This window comes from Monodelphis domestica, chromosome 3, assembly GCF_027887165.1.
Source record: "Monodelphis domestica isolate mMonDom1 chromosome 3, mMonDom1.pri, whole genome shotgun sequence".
Classification (NCBI taxonomy): domain Eukaryota; kingdom Metazoa; phylum Chordata; class Mammalia; order Didelphimorphia; family Didelphidae; genus Monodelphis; species Monodelphis domestica.
Genome location: NC_077229.1, coordinates 177,775,840 through 177,795,106, shown reverse-complemented (window position 1 = coordinate 177,795,106; position 19,267 = coordinate 177,775,840). Strand labels below are relative to the sequence as shown.

Below are 19,267 nucleotides of genomic sequence, written 5' to 3'. Positions count from 1 at the left end.
AAGTTCATATTAGTCTTTCCAGGTTTTCCTGAACTCATTCTGTTTATCATTTCTTATGACACAATATTCCATCACAATCATATGCCACTACTTGTTTAGCCATTCCACAATCCTTCAGTTTCCAATTCTTTGCCACTACAAAAAAAAACCCAAACAAATAAAACTGCTACAAATATTTTTGTATGGGTAAGTCTTTTTCCTTAAAATAGACTAAAAATAACACTTTCAAGATGATTTGTTCATATCATGTGCATCATTGGTTTGGGGCTTTTTAAAGTTTATTTTGCAAAGAAATGAAACAGTAAAGTTATATTTTTTTAACGTAAAGTGTAGCATCCCAAGCATATTCACATCTATGAAATATAGATGACTGTATTATTACTGTGTCTCCAAGCATGAGGCTTTACCGATAAGGTTTGTGAAGGTAACCTTGACCTGATCACGAGACCTATTGCCCAACACAAGTCCATTAACATGTTCGGAGACTTGCCCGAGAAAGCGCGGTTACCTCGTACAGGCCCAAATGGTGTTCCTCCACTGTACCACCCAATCATGATTGTCTACGTGATTAGAGGCATCCCTCTGCCTCCTCATCAATAAAAGCAAGGCAACCCCTGGAATTTTCTCTTTTTAGGAAGGTTCTTTACCTAGATAGGATTACCGCCTCTCTCTCTCTTTTTCCTCCAAGTCCTTTCCTTCCCCGAGGCTGTGACCATCTCGGCTTGCATTCTCTATCTTAATCTCCTCAACCACCTTGTATTCCACTATCCTCATTTTCCGCCTTAAGGAAAATCATAGGGATTGCCTGCCCTATCCAATCACTGATTTGTCCGGTGTCTTTCATTTCCACCCTGGTTCTCGGTTCCTACCTCTCCTCGGGTCCCATCACAAAGGTGAGCCCCTTCCCTTGTGGGACCCTGCTGGTCAGGGAAGTCCATTAAGGAAAACCCCACATAAAGAAAAGATAGCCTGACTGATTTGAAATCATAGGATATTTTCTCTTGATAGAAGGGGGACAAGAAATAGGAAATGTCACATACGCTGTCAAACACTTTTCCTTTATTAGTTGGTTTTGCCTAACTGCTTTTTCTGTTACAAAGGAGAGTTCAATGCGGAGGAAGATGTATCAGAGAATGTAATATAAAAAACAACCAACCCCCCTCTCAGCAAAAGGAATCAGTAAAAGACAATATTTTTTTTTAAATCATAAGGTTAAAGTCATTTTCTGTTAAATTCTACATTTATTAAATACCTATTGTATGGCACTGTACTAGACACTGAACACACTTCCCTGGCTAGAATACATTTACAATAGGTTGTTAGGTATTCTTAAGACTTAATTGAGACATTTTGCCCCATGTAATATTATAAAACATAATATCCCCATCATAAAAATGTATGTGTATAATGTTCTTTATACAATGAACAATTGAAACTTTATAGAAAGAATTGTAGAAAAGAAATGTAGAAAAGACCAGATTAGATTAAAAGTTTAGAGGTTTATAGGAGTGAAACTAAGGTCAAACACCAGTATTTCAGAACAGGAGGCACATCAGTGCTGTCATTATTCCCCATCCCTCAATAGGGAGGTTAGGTGCTATCTTAGGAATGATCCATCCCTAAATTGTGGCACTCTAGAAGCCAGGGTATGGGGGATGTGCCACCTACAGTAATCAATCAACCTCTCTCTCTCTCTTGCAAGTGCCCAATAACTTCTACTAACTATAGCAAGAAACACACTTCCTCTGTCTCTGTCTCTCTCCCTCCTTCCCTTTCTCTCTTTTCCTCCCTCTCTCTCTTCCTCTCTCCTACTAAGAAATGAAAAGACGAAGGGATAGTCTGTTTTGAACCCTCCTTAAATGGAGGTTCTTGGAGGAAACTTCTAATCTGAAAAAGGGACCACAGGGGCAGAGGATACTTTTGAAGTGTGAAATCTAGGGCTGAAATGATCTTCTAGGGTGAAGAGGTTTCTGGAGCATGTGAAGAAGTCCAGAAGAGTGTAGCCTGGTGATACATGAAGATACAATGAATATATACAAAAGATACATATTCTTTCATAAAGAATATGGGGTTCATGTCAACAATCAATCACTCTGGAATACACTTGTGTTCTACAAAATGATAAGCAGGATGGTTTTAGAAAAACCTGAAAAAACATAATATGAACTGGTGCAAAGTGAAATGAGTGAGTTGGGAGAACATGGCATATAGTTACTGCAATATTTGAAATGATGATCAACTGTGAAAGACTTAACTACTCTGAACAAGACAATGATCCAATGGAATTCCAAAGGATATGATGAAAAATGCTATCCACCTTCAGAAAGAGAACTGATGAAATCTGAGTGAAGACTGATGTATAATTTTTTCATGCTTTTCTTAAATGACATGGCTAATATGGAAATATTTTGCATGATTTCCCATGTACAATTAGTATCATGTGACAAGGAAATCACTTTTAAAAGACTGATATATATTAATTTAAGGTCGCCAAGGAATTCAGCTATGTAATTCCTAAATGAAAACTCAAGTCAGCAGTCAACCTTTTATAGAGTTTAATTACAAACAGGAGGAAGAAAGGAATTAGAGATAGAGAGAGAGGGAGAGAGAAAGGGGAGAGAAGGGAATAGGGCTTAAATACCCCCTCTGTTTAGGCTGGGCCAAAGGGCCCAAGCCCTTAGATAGCTGGGGCAAAGAAAAGAGATCAGTCCCTATCACTCACGTGACCAAAATGGAGAAACAGTCTCAGAGGCCCCCACCTTCAGCTTCCTTCAGAGCAAGCTTCTCAGAGCACCTCTCCAACCACTCAGCGTCAAAATTCTCCAACCACCCCCCTGAGTCTTCAGACCCCTCTATCTTTAAGGAAACCATCCAAGTTCCCTCCCCTCAGTTCTCACATCTACCAATCACTGTCCATCAATTTCCCTGTGCCAAAGGTGGCTCTAGCTTAACCCAGGACCGCCCAGAGGTCTCTGGCTTTGCACATGTCTGTTGAAGGTCATATTCTCAAATAATTAAATCTTTGATCCTTTGCTACAGCCCTTCCTAAATCCTGTTACCCTGAGTAGGGTAGAGATTGGAATAATTAAATTTTGATCTATGCTGCAGCCCTTCCTAAATCCTGTTAGGACTGAGTGGGGTGGAAATTGTATTTTCCAAGACCTGATTCTGTCATTCCAAGTATCTCTATTGTATCAATTCTAAAATCAATCATGACTCAAAGAACTTCCTGTTCTATGCTTAAGCATAGGTCAAAGTCCTTTCCATTGTTCAGCAAAAGGTTTCTGTCCTAAAGTAATCTTAAGAAGGGAGGAGGAGGAACCTCCCATGCCAATGGGGTTCACATTCCAATAGACTATCAGTAAGAAATTTTCCAAGTATGAAATTTCCCAATGGTGAAATTTCCAACATTTATAAGTCTAAGAAATTTTAAGGTTTACAATCATATTGATCACCTTCTCAATGAATAGGGCAGAAATTTGGGGGAAGGAGAGAATTCAGAATTAAAAATTTTAAAAAATGAATGTTTAAAATGTAAGGGTTAAATTTAGGGTTTTTAACTAAATATGAGAATTATAAAGTAATATTGTGATTGCTGATTTAAATATATTACAGATTAAGCCAAATGACTTTTAGAGTGAAAGTGGAAAAATGGAAAAAAGTAGAGGATTGTCTAGCTTACCCCCAGGCTGCTCTGGTGTCAGGCTCAGCCCTGGCAGGGCCTTCTCAAGTCCGATCTCCACATGGATTTCCTAGTAATCCTCAGCCAGAGGTCCAGGTGGTGTCTTTAGTAAGAGTTCCACCAAGGCAGCCTCCTCCAAAGCAAAGGCAGGAATCTCAGCCCCTCACCCAGCAAGCCCAATCAGGATCCAGGGAAAATGTCTCCTCCAAGCCAAGGCAGCCACTCAGTCCAAATGCTATGAATCTCTGGAACCAATAGCTTCAAAGCCAGGTAGGAAAGCCTCTAGACCTTGTTACTGGTCTCTTCTTTTTATGCTCCTTTTTATCATGTCACTTCCTGTCATGCCCCCTTCCTCACAGAAACCAATCACAGTCTTCCAATTTGCCTAGCACTGCCCAAGGGGGGCAGGCAGTAGCCTTTGAAGGTGTGAGCTTACTCTTGAAAGTGATTGTGAACTTTCTTACTTAGTGATAAGTAGGGGTACTTTAAGTTCCTGATTTGATTAGCTAAAAATAGACAAGGGGAGAGTTAATCCTATCTTCACAAAATAAATAAATAATACATTTAATTAAAAAAAATAAAAATCAAAGTTCGTAACCAGAAGAAGAAAAAAAAAACAAACAGTTGCTTGACAAATACTGATTCAGTGCCTAGTATTTGCCAAGCACCATCTGAAAGAGTTGACAGTACCAGATCAAACCAGAATATATAGGGTAATAGCAAAATCCAAGAAGCTAGTCAGGAGTAAAAAAATGAATTTATTAGTGATGAGAAACCAAGAAAGTCAACACAGAATCATGACAGTTGGGAAGTCAAGAAATTAATAAGCGTTTATCTCTTCTGATGAATCACAGAATAGGGATTCTTCAGAGAAATGGAGAATAGTTCAGTGTTTATTATTTTGCAATTTGTTTATTATTTTTATTATCAATATTTGTCCAGTGAATGACAATAAATTTATTAAATAATGCTATGAAGTTCATGAAACTCAATTTTAATGCTATATTTTAAACAAAAATGCATTTGTTTTAAATTGAGTTTGAAAATGAGCTAAACTAAAAGTTCAGTGTTATCTTACTGAATAAATTTGTTATAAAAAAATAGATAAGCCTCTATTCATTATGTACCAGGAACCCTGCTGAGTGCTGAGGATGAAAAAAATAAAAAAGCAAAAAGGAGCCTTGGATCCAAGGAAATCACATTCTAATGGCAGAAACAACATGTAAACATCTAGATGGATAAAAGCTGTGTGCAGAGTAGATGGAAAGTAAGTGGAAGAGTAAATCACTAGCAGCTGGGGGCTTATCTCAACAGATGAAACTTAAATTTCAACTCCTACATTGGTGAAGTGTGAGCCAACATGTTGACCATACTCCCTTCCAGCTAGCTAGAGGTGGCTTGATAAGTGGTGGGCCCGGGAGTTATGAAGCCTTGAGTTCAAACTCATCCTCAGATATTTACTGTGTGATCTTGGGTAAAACAGTTAATTTCTGTTTGCCTCAGTTTCTTCAACTATAAAATGGGGGTAATAATAGCAGCTACCTCGCATGATTGTTGTTTAGATTAAATGAGATTATGTTTGTAAAAGTGCTTAGTGCATATTTAGTTGTGATCAAATGTGATCCCATTTGGAGTTTCCTTAGCAAAGATACTGGGGTGGTTTAGATGAGACACTGAGGTAAATGGGGTTAGGTGGCACATCCAAGGTCTCACAGCTTTTAACTGTCTGATATCAAATTTAAATTCAGTTCTTCCAGACTCCAGACCTGGTGTGCTATCCTTTGTGCCATTTAAGCTGCCCTAAGTGGCACCTAACTGGAGCTAGCTAAGCATGCCCCTGTTCATACCTAAAACACTTTATGTTTAAAAGGGATAGCACGAATTTATGTATTATGTAGCCTGGAATATCACTATATTGGATAATTACTAATAAATATCAGCATCCAGGAGAACTGCAAACTCTTCCACAGACTGATATTTCATTAATTTTACATATATTGTTTAGATATTTACGTTATAAAAATATAAATTTGATCTGTAGAAGTTTCTTAAAGGCTCTTCCTAAGAGAAAGGATTTTTCTAGCTTTGGGTAAATATTTACGGCTGCAGACTCCAGGAAATAACTATAAACTGTATATACTTTGATGTTTTCCTTTAATCTTCGTGATTCTTTCAGGGCTTGGCCCGACAATCTCCTACGCACCTGCCCCAGACCCCTAAGTCTTCTTTCAAAAACCGCCTCGGGAGGCGGGATCTGAGAGGTGACCACGCCCACTCAAGCTTCGCAAGCCGATTGGTCCGATCCCGGGCGGAGGGGGCGAGGAATTACATTCGCTCCTTGACGCCGCCATTTTGTTACCTTGCGTTCAGGGTACGGCTGGCATTTGGGTGGCCCGTTCCGTGGCCCCCATCCCGTGTCACTTGGCTGCAGGTACGCATCACAGCCTCAGGTTGGATCCGGGAAGCAGTCCCGGCCCGGCCGGTGGCGGTGGCGGTGGCGGCGGCGGCAGGATGAGCGCCGAGGCGGCGGACAGGGAGGCGGCTACCTCCAGTCGGCCCTGCACCCCGCCACAGACGTGCTGGTTCGAATTTCTTTTGGAGGAGTCGCTGCTGGAGAAGCATCTGCGGAAGCCCTGCCCGGGTAAGAGTCCAGCGCCTGGGGCAGCAGCGGAGGAGGTCCGGGGTTATCTGAGGGACTCGTCGTCTGCCTAGTTTCCTGGCCCTTGTTGGGTAGGGGGGCGGAGAGGGGGGAACGCCCCCTGCCCCTGAGCACGTGCGCACGCAAACACTGGGGCATCCACACACCCGCAGACCAACTTTAGAGGAATCTCCTTTTCTCTCGTTTGAAATTAATCCTTGCCTATGTCATACCCCCTTCTGAAATAAACCCCTTACCATTAACGTCTCATTTTCTTCCCATGAAATGACCCCCCCCCACCCCTTTTCTTTCTTGAAACAACCCCGAAACGCATACTTGCTTTAAATTTTTCCTTACTCAATATTCATTTTCTCCGCCTGAAAATACATAAAATCTTTAGAAAATAAAAGATATTACACACACTTTTTCTCCCCTCGAAATTACTCCATCATAACACATCTCTATTTCTTCTTTGAAATAACTCCAACAGCACATACCTCCTTTTCTCTCTTTGAAATTACCCCGCTTCTATACTCATCTTTTCTACCTTTGAAAGTACCCCCTGACCACGAACATCCATTTTCCTTCATTTAAAATTATTTAATGCTTCTCACGCCTCCTTTTCTTGTCTTGAAAGTTCTGCCTAATATAATACTGTCATCTCCCCCACCTAAGTGCTCAACCATTCTATTTTTAGGTAGCTGGAGAAGTTAGGAAGATTAAGTCAAAATCAAATTTGTGTCCTTGTTACTTTCTTATAAACATTTTCATTCATCAAAGATACTTTTGATACATTTATAGACATTTCATAAAAATTGTATATTAATGAGAAAGTAGACATTCATGTTTTGGGAGAACATTTATAAATGTATAATTGTGCAAAACATGCTTCCATATTGGTCATTGTAAGAGAATACTCATATAAAACCAAAACCCCTAAATAAAAATACAAATAAAACTAAAGTGAGAAATGGCAGACTTTGATCAGCATTACTATCCAACAGATCTCTCTTTGGAGGTGGATAGCATTCTTTGTTATAAGTCCTTCAGAATTATTGTGGATCCTTGTATTGTTGAGAGCACCTAATTCTCTCACATTTGATTATCGTTTGATATTGTTGTAGGTAGCTGTGTGCAGCATTCTGCTTTTTCACTCTGCATCAATTCAAGTAGGTCTTTCCAGCTTTTGGGGGAGTCATAAGAGTAGGCATATTCATCAGTATTTTTTCTTACTGTCACTTTCATTTGTTCTTAATATTATCTGCCGTATTTGCCATTCCTTTTTTCTCTTTTTAAAGCCCTTACCTTCTTAGAATCCATACCAGTTCCAAGACAGAAGAGCGTTAAGGGCTAAGCAATTGGGATTAAGTGATTTCCCTGAGATCACCCAGCTAGAAAGTATCTGAGACCAGAATTGAATCCAGGTCCTTCTGTCTCCAGACTTGAGTCATTCTATTAAACTCTTCCTCCCTCACTGAGTTATCTTTTAAAAAGATGATTCTGTGTGATTTTTAAACTGCTCTCTCTGTCAGGGATTCTTAACCTGAGATCCACAGACTCCCAAGAGGCCCAGTATAATTGGTTTCCTTTGTAATTATTGTTCAGTCATTTTTTAGTGGTTTCTGCCACTTGACCCAATTTTTTAAAATTTGGCAAAGACACTGGAGTAGTTTGTCATTTTCTTCCCCGGCTCATTTTACAGATAAGGAAACTGAGGCAAACAAGGTTAAGTGACTTTCTTAGGGTCATACAGCTAATAAGTTTCAGAGACTGCTTTTGAATTCAGGTCTTCTTGCTTCCAAGCCAATTCATTGTCTTACTTATGATATGCCCACTTAGGGCATATCATGCCTCAGTTTCCCCAACTGAAATGAGGATAATAGCACCTACCTTGGAGGGTTATTGTGAGGATCAAATGAAATAATATTTTTAAGGTATTTAGTATAGTGTCTGGCACATAGTAAGTGTTGTATTTTTCTGAATGGCTGCTTAGGACTACAGAATGTCTTTTTCTTCACTTTATATCCCTTGAAATATACTTGTCATTTCTCCCCACTCTATCTCATAGCACAGAGTTTATTTGTAAGTAGGTTATGCCATATCCTGTATAAGCACAGTTGATTGGTTATCTTGTGAGGTGAGGGGAAAAAAATTAATGATTTCCATATCAAAAGTTAAAACTGTCTGCTTTTCTATTAACCTAGATCCTGCACCAGTTCAGCTAATAGTTCAATTTTTGGAGCAGGCTTCTAAACCTTCAATTAATGAACAGAACCAGGTTCAACCTCCAGCTGATAACAAGAGAAATAGAATTTTAAAACTTCTTGCTCTTAAAGTTGCTGCGCATTTGAAATGGGATTTAGACACACTAGAGAAAAGGTATGAAACTTCACACTGAATTTATCTAAAGTGCTACTTTATGGTATTCCCTTTTTTTCCATTTTTCTTGTGTCTGGCACTTAAAAGTGAAAATGTATCTTGATTTCTATTATATTTGAAAATGCCTCAGTGAATATAAGAATTCATCTAGATGTAAGATATATAAAAGATTTTTAAAATATAACATAAAGAGAAAGAATATAATGAATATCATAAACTTGATAAAATGATATAGTAGATAATATACTGGCAAGTTTTATAGCTATAGAACATTTATATCAGCTAAAATAGGTTTTAAAATAGAAGGAATTTTATCTGTAGTAAAATATGAGTGATTATTGAGTTAGAAGAAATGGATGATAATGGATTATTTTTCAATTAGTGACAGTTTTGTTAATGGAAAAATTTTTTCCAAAATTAATATTGCATCTTTTGAAGTACTGGAACCAGTTTTTATTTGTTTGGAAATATGAATTCTTTTTTAGGCAGCAAAAATAAAATAGTTTTATTTATTAATAATTAACCATTAATAGTATTTACTAATAATTAATGACTAAAATAATATCACAATAGAGAAACAATTTTATACATATTTGTTCAATTTGCTAAGTTAGACTTTGGTTTAGAATTGTACTTGGGAGTCCTGTGATTTGAATTGCATACATTGAAATGTATTTTGTTGTTCTTCATGCATCTAAAATTTGATAAGTCAAGGGATGTGTGTTGATTTTGGTACAAGTCCTTTGATTGACATAGATCATCACACACAGTTCCTCAGTGCCTTAGATCTTCTTAGATCTGTGGAAGGAAACTTCATCTAGGGCCAATTTTTCATATTCAAACTTAGATTGATCCTTAGACAGAAGTCAGTGTGGTTCCTTTCCAGGACTATATTCAAAAGTTTTCCTTCTTGTTAAGATCTTTGCTGGCACAACTTTTGAAAACCTCAAGTTGTCTTCATGCTATGAGGTTTTACACTTGAAGGATTATTTAGTAAGAGTATAAAATCCCCCAAAATAGAGAATATGCTTGCTTTCTTTTAGCTTGTCTGTTCCAGTTCTGAATATGCTACTAAATGAACTGCTGTGTATCAGTAAAGTTCCTCCAGGGACAAAACATGTAGATATGGATCTATCTACTTTACCTCCAACTACTACCATGGCTATACTACTCTACAATAGATGGTAAGTCCAAAATATGGTATTTTGTTAGGCATCATTTCATGTACCAAATTCCACTGTGTCTTTTAATATTATCACTTTTGAGTTCTAAAACTACTTTGAAAAGAAGCTACCTTTTTATGTGGCAGATTTCCAAAGGATGTGGAGGTCTATGAGGGTATTCTTTAAGATGTAGTAGTTATACCAGTATCATACTTGAGTACCATATGAAATTTGACTTGCCAGCATCATTCTATGATTGCTAGATTTTAGTTTTTAGCTCTCCGAAAAGATCAGCTTGTGAATTATTTTGGCCATCTTTATTATTCATTATTTGGAACCTCGGTCATTTTATAGTTTTAGAAACTTATGTTAAACTTTTGGGGAAAATATTGAATTGTTACATTTACAATTATTTTTAACTTTTGTATATTTCAGGGCAATTAGAACAATTGTTCAAAGTAGCTTCCCCATCAGACAGGTGAAACCTGGACCCCCCCAACTGAGTGTGTAAGTTGGTCAGGGTACTTTGACATATTGAAACCATTGTTGAGTTCTATTTGTGTCATTGATTTCTTGACAGATATTTTTAAAATTTCTTAATAGAATTTTAATTCTTTAGAAATTTCTGGTGTCATGCAAAGGAAAATTTAATGTCTCTCATTGTCTTATATATTTTTATCTCATTTGATCCTCACAAAAACCCTATGAAGTTAATAGTTGTAAGTATGATCCTCATTTTGCAGATAAGGAAGTAATCATAGAGGCTAATGGTATGCTTGAGATGGTTCTCTTAATGACTAGTAGTGTTGATACTTAAGCCCACCTTGTCTCTCTAACTCTGTCTTCAGTCTAAATTGTTTCTCTAATTCTTAAATGATCCAGAATACATTAACTATCTTAAAATAGTATAGATTAAGTATTTCTTCCTAGAATATTTTGAAAAAAAATAGGAAAATTATAGAGCCGAATTTTTTTAATTCCACACACATACATGAACATACGTGTACATGTGTGTGAAATAAGTGTTGTAACCTTAATAGTTCAGAATGGTGTTTTAAGTTTTCTATAAGTAGGGCTATAATGTTACTTTTTTTTTTTTTTAGGAAAGGCATATTAAAGCTAAACAAATATACATGTGTGTGTGTAATTTGATCTTACCTGCCTTTGCCTTCCTTGTTTTGTGCTAGGAAGGAAAATGTTTTGGTTTAGGTGTTTTTTATTGCTATCCTAGTTTTTTACTATTTGTAAAGATAGTCAAAATTAGTGTTAATAGAGACTTTTTGGATATTGTGTTAATGAGAATTTGGAAGGAGGGTAAATAAAGGTAATGGAGAATTAATTTTATATAATGACTCTTTTAGATTTTAATGGCTTTGCCATTTTTTGTGTATTTTGCTAGAAGTTTCCTGAACTCTATAATTCTGTGTTATACTACTAATAACCATTTATTAAGCACAGAGTATGGAATCAGGAAGACTTGAGTTCATATGTTGTCTCAGATACTTAGTTGACTTTTAATAGCTATAAATAGCTAACATTTATATAATACCAAGTGCCAAACACTGTGCTAAACATTAAAAAAAATATTAACTTATTGGTTCTCACAACAATCTAATAAGGTAAATGCTATTAATATCCTCATTTTACAGATAAGGAAACTGATGCAGATAGAGATTAAGTGATTTGCATAGACTGACACAATTATATTATCTGATGCCAAATTTGAACTCTGTTCTTCCTGATTCCATACTTAGTGCTTAATAAATGGTTATTTCCTTCTTAATCATGATTAGAAATTAATCAGTTTTTAGTAACTCATAATGGATAGATGAAGACTATCAGAAGGAGGCATTTCAATTTTAAAATATTAAAATATTAAAAACATAAAAATTATATAAGGATGTCTCCTGGAAGCCTTAGGAGATAAAATCTGAGAAATGAAGTTTTTGGAAAATGTGGAATCCCCGGCAATCACCAAAATGTTCTATTTTTTTTTTAACATTTTTTGAAGTTTTTTTTTCCAGATACTTCTGGGACTTATCAAATATCTCTTTTAATGGCTTAAGATCAGATTTATGAACATCAGTTATGTTAGAATACAGTGGTGCCTATGTAGAATTATTTTCAAGTTTATTGAAGGTTTGAGAAAGACAGATTCATGTTCTTCATATATCTGAAGTGTTAACTGTACTATACAAAGCTATGATTGCTTTGCACCAAAGACATTTTATAAGTGGTATTTTTTACTAACACATGGACTTTGATGCATCTTGGGGACATTATAGAGTGGAGGGAATACAAAGCCAATCTGAGTTGGGAAGATTGGATTCAAGTGCCACCTCTGAAACATAATGGCAATGTGACCCTGAACAAGCCACTTACCTTTCCCAGAAGTTCCCAGTTTCCAGGCAGCTCTTTAAAACGAGATATTGAAGATTTACATTGGTAAAGGGCATTTTATCACAAGGAGTTTCTTATACCAATGAAATAACAAATCAGAATCTCCCAAACTATTGTGCTCTAATACTTTAAAAGATTAGGTTTTGGATTTAAACTGCTTCTTTTCAGATTGGGTTAATTTTTGTAAAACAAATATATAAAACATTATTATGCTAACAGCTATATCCAATATTCTATAGGGATTGGGGCTATATCTATGATTTCATTTACATAAGGAATTCTCTGTGCACTAAGGGGGAAAGCTTGTAAGATGGACATTTTGACATTTGTAAATTGAATTTTATGCTCCTAAGTGGCCTAACTTGAATATAGTTATTGATGCCTTTATAGTGTAAATAAAATTGATTCCCATTTCAAATATTTCCATTTCATTTAACTTTTTTAGTATGAATCAAATACAGCAAGAGAAAGAGTTAACAGAAAACATTTTGAAAGTGGTGAGTGTTAATGTCAGTAACCTTAATAACTTTGAAGCATATTTAAGCATGTTAAAAACAATCTACTAAATATAATATGATATTAGATAGAGGATAGTTGAAAGATTCAATGAGATTTAGTTCTTCCCTCTCAGATGGTGATTATAGGTTTTTATTAGAATCATACATTTAGAACTTGAGAGGGACCTTACTGATCCTCAAATCCAACCAAAATCCAGCACTCTTCATTGAAACACATTAGTTTTTACTATTATTCATTATTTGCTTCTGATACTTTTCTATTGCCCATAATTTGAAAGAGTCTTAAAATACTTAAAAATCTTGGAGTATTGAAAAATAATTTAAAAAAATAAAGATTTGGTAGTATTGTGTAGAAATAAGATGTGGAAGCAAAAGTTCTCATTTTAAATTAAATACTTATTGCTTATACTGAAGAATGCAAATCTTATTGAAAACATTTATAAAAGTTATTCTGACATCAGTATTAAACTTTTCAGAATTATCATTAAGAAAAAAATTTTAATCTGCTTTATAATTTCTCACTTCCCCAGTTTTGTTTTTGCTTACACTGTTTTCTATTCCTTGATAGCCTTTCCTCTTCTCCCCTTCTCAAAACCACACAAGATTGCCAATTACAATCCTGTTCATTCTTTGAGATCCATGTTAAATTTGACCTCTATTTTTTGTTGTATCATTTTACTGGTTCTTTTTACCTTATCCCTTACCAAAAGAGATCCTCTTCTCTTTTCAAATCTCGTAATTCTTTTTCTCTCTTTGCATTCTGCTTCATATTATATTTGTGTCTTACTGTTCCAAATCAGATAGTAAAATAAACTCTTTGAAAATAGGGAACATATTTTATTCATCCTTTTGTCCTCCTTTGTGTCACAGATCTGATGCAGATGTTTCTCTTAAACATTTAGATATTTAGTAAATGTTTGATTACTAATTACTACCTCATTTTAATTTTAACTTAATATATTTGAACTTTTGTAGCTAAAAGAACAAGCTGCTGATTCTATTCTGGTATTAGAAGCAGCATTGAAATTAAACAAGGATCTTTATGTCCATACAATGAGAACACTGGATTTATTGGCTATGGAACCGGGTATGGTCAATGGAGAAACTGAGAGTTTAACAGCTGGATTAATAATAAAAACTGAAGAAATGCAGTGCCAGGTACTTATTTCAAGCAGTCATAGTTGCTTTACTTAAAACTATTTACAAATATAGAAATAAAGTAAGTTTTGTACTCATAATTAGACCCCCTCTTCCCTCCCCCCCCATTCTTTGCTTGACTTGAGTTTTTGCTTGAACAGGAATATATTTTCTGTTTTAATATTTAAAGAATTTTTTTCTTAAATTTTAATGATAATTTTTTTTAAACCCTTACTTTCCGTCTTAGAATCACAGCTAGGAAGTGTCTGAGGCCAAATTTGAACCCAGGGCCTCCCATCTCTTGGCCTTACTTTAAATCCACTGAGCTACCCAGCTGCCCCCTTTAATGATAATTTAACCTTTTCACCAGGTTGATTTTTTTCCCAAGTTTGTTCTTTATTACATATCTTTTCCTGTCTTAATAGCAAACAATAGATAAATAATATTTTAAAATTAGTTGATTTGATGAACTTTTTAAGGAGTCTAAAGCTATCTTCCTCTAACCCCAGGTCTCTATAACCTTAAAAGTCATGAGTTATCATTTTTGTGCTTGTTATTGTTAAGTTTGATATTTGTGTCTTAATTTGCGGTCTAACTTGTAAATTTCTTGAGGGTAGAAATTTGCTAATTTTGAAGCTGAGAATTCATTAAATATTTCTTTGGCTTATTGCCTTTGAAGGACTGCTAAATGTGACTATTTCTGGCATCCCTATTATTATATGCAATTGATTTCTTTCCTTTTTTTTGTCAGTAAACATCTATTAAATGCTTTCTATGTGTCAGGCACTGTGCTTAGTGCTGGAGATATAAAAAGAAGCAAAAGACAATCACTTTAAAGAGCTCATAATCTAATAGGGAAGAATTCTGTTTACAACTACTGAGGTGTAGGGGAAGATGGAGCTAGAACTGGACAGCCAGAAAGATACTAGGGACGATTTTTGGGTCAAGGTGATTATAGTGCTTCAGAAAATAGAAATCTTAACATTATTTTGTTCAGTCCTTGATGGAAAAAAGTCTGTCGGGGAATTAAAGTATATCTGATCTCTCGATTTTTAGTAGTATGAGATCAGTGTTGTGGGAAGAGAATCTAGTATCTATTTGAAGTGTCTATCGAATATTTTAAAGCGCTATAGATACCTATGATGCTCATATGTATGCATGTACTGCTCTTATGCTTTAAAAAACACTTGAGTCACAACAACTCTTTGAGATAAATGGCATAAACACTTTTCTTTGTGCTTTACCTATAGGGGAAACATATTCTGAGGTGCTGGGTGACTTGTCCAGCGTCATCCACAATAGAAGGTTCCCTATTCAAATAAGAAGAGAGAAAAGTTTGAAGGGACAGAGAACTAAGTTATTGGAGGCCTTTGTGGCTAAGTGTTGGAGCTGGGGTTTAAACTTGGGGCTTTTTTGACTTCAAGTCTAGAATTCTTTCTTCTGCATTGCAGTTCTACACATTCCAGTAGCTAATTCTAGCTCCTCTTACTTATGGAACAAACAAGAATACTGCATGAGAAACATCTGGATATAGTGTAAACTTTTAAGTTGTTCTGTTGTACAAAGATTTGTTAATGTTGGAAGTTAATAGTTTTTATAAACTGATGGAATCTTGTTATTTTGAAAACTCCTAACACAATTCATAATAATTTGGGCATTCTTTCTTTTGTGGGCTGGAGCTTTAAGTCAGTGGTTTCCACTCAGGCAGAAAACCTGGCCCAGTAACATCCATCAGCTACTGAAGCAGGCTCCCAATTCAAATAGTTCTGTAATGAGAGAGAGTCTGACCCTGGCTCTTAAGTGGTAGCCAGATTTTATAAGACCTTTCTTGATCCCTCCTGCTTATAGATCTCCCTTGACAAAAGACTTTGTATTTATTTTATATGTTCCTACATCTGTACATGATATTTACCCTGATAGAATATAAAGCTCTTTAAGAGCAAGAATATTTAATTTTTATTGTCCTGGCACCTAGCATCACTCCTGGTATAGAGTAGATGCTTAGTATAAATAAATAAGTGATCTTTTTTTCCCCTAAAAAAGAAAGTTATCAAGTACTGTAGAAATAAGTGGCATCTTCAGTTATAATATTGTTCTAATTGCAACATACACACTCACTATTCTCTACTGTCTCTCAACCACGTAGACCCACTCTATGTTGTCTTGCTTTATTTACTGTTGTACAGTCATATAGATATTTTGTCACTTCTTTATACAGGGCACTGTAGTTGGTGCTGGGGGTGAGAAAAGCTTAAAGTAACACTTGATTGTAGGCAGATATATTGAAGGTATTCATAGTTATCAGAGAGCAGTTTGGAACTGTAGTTTTAGGGATTAGTTTTGGAGAGGAAGAGTGGCATCTTTTTTCTTAAATAAGAGAGAAGGAAAATTGTTACAGTGATTGTTACAACTTATTTTAAAGCAAGAAAGTGACAAATGAGATAATTCTTACCTTTTGACTTCAGTCTTCCTAGTAAGGTAGGAGATGAGGATATCTGCTGACAGATCATCTTTCAGATTTCATCTGTTGGATTTATATCATTCTTGCTCTCTAAAATTTGGTTCTGACAAAAATCTTGTTCTCTCAGAAACAGATGAATTAAGTTTTGGACTTGTTGAATTTAAGATCTACTGAGAAGCCAGTTAGAGATGTCCAAAAGATAGTTGGAGATGTGAGATGAGAGGTCTGCAGAGAGTTTTGGGCAAGATAGGTAGATTGTGAATCATCAGTATAGATATGGGATGATGAGATCCTTTAGTAAAGTAGTATTGAGGGAGAAAAGAAGATGACCCAGGACATGAACCCTAAAGGATACCCATATTTAGAGGTCTGAGATCTGGAAGAAGATCTAAAAAAGAAAGTATGAGGAAAGGGGCAGCTGGGTGGCTCAGTGGATTGAGAGCCAGGTCCAGAGATGGGAGGTCCTGGGTTCAAATGTGACCTCAGACATTTCCTAGCTATATGACCCTGGGCAAGTCACTTGACTCCCATTGCATAGTATTACATACAAAAGAGTGGTTGCCTTAAACTGTGACTGTGAAAATATGGTTTCAAGACTTTGAATTTTCAAAACTGTAAAGATAATTTTTAGTGTCTTGATTTTATATCAAAAATAAAGTGGTTGCCATGGGGAAAATTCCCAAATATGAAATACCCAAGTCATCTGGGTTTTATGGAGGTTTTAATTAATATAAATTAAAGAATTATGGAAAAGAGAAAGAGACAGATTAAGTGGAAATAGGCCCTTTCTTTTTAAGAGAGAAAACTAAGTCAGTCTTTAATCACTCACCACAAGATTTTTCCCAAGCAAGATTCTAGTGTTGAGAGAGAGAGAGAGAGAGAGAGAGAGAGAGAGAACGCTAAACCCCTTCCTTTTAAAGAAAATTTTCTCCTATGTCATCTTCCCTAATATTTCTACCAATCACAGTATACATTTTCCAAAGGAATGACCATTCTTAATTCACATCTCAGTAGACTAAAACTTTTGAGTAATTCACACCTGAGTAGACTAATCTTGTCCTTTGCAAGTTGCCTGATTAATTTGATCTTCATAGGTACTTAGCATCCTTTTGTATTAGATCTAAAAATAGACCTAGCTTAAGGGTTCTTGCTTCACTTTAAGTATGGGTTGGGGACTTTTCATTGTTCAATCAGGAGTTTACAACTTTATCTTCCCCTAAAGTATGCCTAAGTATGGGTGGAGTAATGTTAGAGTTCCCACATTCCTGACAAAAGTCCCTTCATTGCTTTAAAATGGGGAATGGACCTAACTAAATGTTCTAATGTAGAATCTGAGGATTTTTAAGATTCACAAGTCTGAGAAATTTTAAGATTCACAATAGCCCTTACCACTCTTCTGCTTTGGAGCCAATACACAGTATTGTCTCCCAAGACTGAAGGTAAGGGTTTAAAAAAAAAAAAGGTAGGAGGAGAACCTGGAGAGAAGTGTCATGGGATCAGAAAGAGATAAATCACATAACCTCTCTGAACCTCAGGCAGTTCTTATGATGCAAATAGATAGGAGTACCCACACTAATGAACTTTGAAGTATTTTGTTCTTATTACTAATTGATTGTGGAAATTAATTTGTCATGCTCCTTATTTGTGTGTGTAATTTAAAGAAATAATAAATACATTTTACTGATTGTGCTTGAAAAATGAGTATTACTAAACATATTCCCTGTCTCAGGTGTGTTATGATTTGGGTGCAGTTTACTTCCAACAAGGTTCTACAAATTCTGCTGTCTATGAAAATGCCAGAGAAAAATTTTTCAGGACCAAAGAATTGCTTTCACAGGTAATCATGCTGGCCAGATTTGAAAGGGCGGGTGGTTGTAGAAGATAAGCCAGTATGGTATTCTTCATAATCTGTAGTCTTGAAAAATCATTTTATAAAAACTAGGCAACCAGAATTTTGAATCTTGTGTCTTGCGTGACTCTTGGGGTTTATTCTATCTGTAAATAACAACTTATCTTTTCATTCCTCCTATATATATTATATAATATATATAATATATATAATATAATAAATATTACATATATATTATATAATATATAGGAGGAATGAAAAGATAAGTTTTTCAAAATGTATTGTTCTCTTTATAATAAAATTTGGTATTCATTTCTTTGATTTCCTACTTAAAGCAGTTCCCCAAAAAGTTTTCTGTGGCCTTTTTTGTTTTGTTTTTAAATCTCTGGCTAGTTATTTCCCCAAGCTTTGGTTTTTAATATTCTAATTTGTTGATTTAACCTTTCCAATACTAATTTGGTGTTAACTAAATTGTCGGTCCTTCTTGGGGAGAGGGGGGTACAACTTACATGCTCAAAATGAAAATTCAAATCCCCAAGAGTAGTTTTTGTTACTTATATTTCCTATGAAAAGTATTTTTTTCATTATTGCCAATTGTTCTGTTGAAATTCAAGGTCTAGGATTTGTTTTTTTGTTTAGGATGATATATTGATGACTAACTGAAAATACTTTCTTATTTTACAGATAGGCTCATTATCTCTTCATTGCTCCATAGATGAAAAGCGGTTAGCTGGCTATTGTCAGGCTTGTGATGTTCTTGCACCATCTGATAACACATCTCAGCAGTCAACTCCATATAGTCAGATCCATATTTGTATGAGATCAGGCAACTATCAGGTAAGATACAGAAGGATTACCTTAGATTTGAGGAGGGAGGTTGACATCACTACTTCTTGAAACTCCTCTTTGTTAAAAGATTATTTTTATAACCTACACTTTAAGATAGTAACATCTAGCCTTCATAACTGAAAAAGTAGAGAGTTATCCTCATGGTACAAATATAAGATACTAGCAAGGAGAATACAGCAGTATATCACAAG

At 35.5% G+C, this 19,267-nt stretch overlaps 1 protein-coding gene across 6 annotated transcripts in view; it reads left to right on the top strand.

The window, feature by feature from the left end:
• The first annotated feature begins 5,940 nt into the window (after positions 1-5,940).
• The window catches only part of INTS8 (integrator complex subunit 8), a 54,690-nt gene continuing 41,363 nt past the window's right edge, over positions 5,941-19,267 (top strand). For 2 of the 6 annotated variants that reach the window (XM_056823305.1, XM_016431824.2), the window contains exons 1-8: positions 6,018-6,323; positions 8,525-8,699; positions 9,743-9,883; positions 10,298-10,369; positions 12,708-12,759; positions 13,756-13,938; positions 18,108-18,215; positions 18,912-19,064. In XM_056823305.1, coding sequence (XP_056679283.1) covers positions 6,194-6,323; positions 8,525-8,699; positions 9,743-9,883; positions 10,298-10,369; positions 12,708-12,759; positions 13,756-13,938; positions 18,108-18,215; positions 18,912-19,064 — 1,014 coding nt within the window. In that variant the 5' untranslated portion in view covers positions 6,018-6,193. Of the gene's footprint in view, positions 6,324-8,524; positions 8,700-9,742; positions 9,884-10,297; positions 10,370-12,707; positions 12,760-13,755; positions 13,939-18,107; positions 18,216-18,911; positions 19,065-19,267 lie in introns of all 6 variants that reach the window. The other 4 variants (XM_016431823.2, XM_001368819.4, XM_056823304.1 and 1 more) reach the window with 4 other exon arrangements.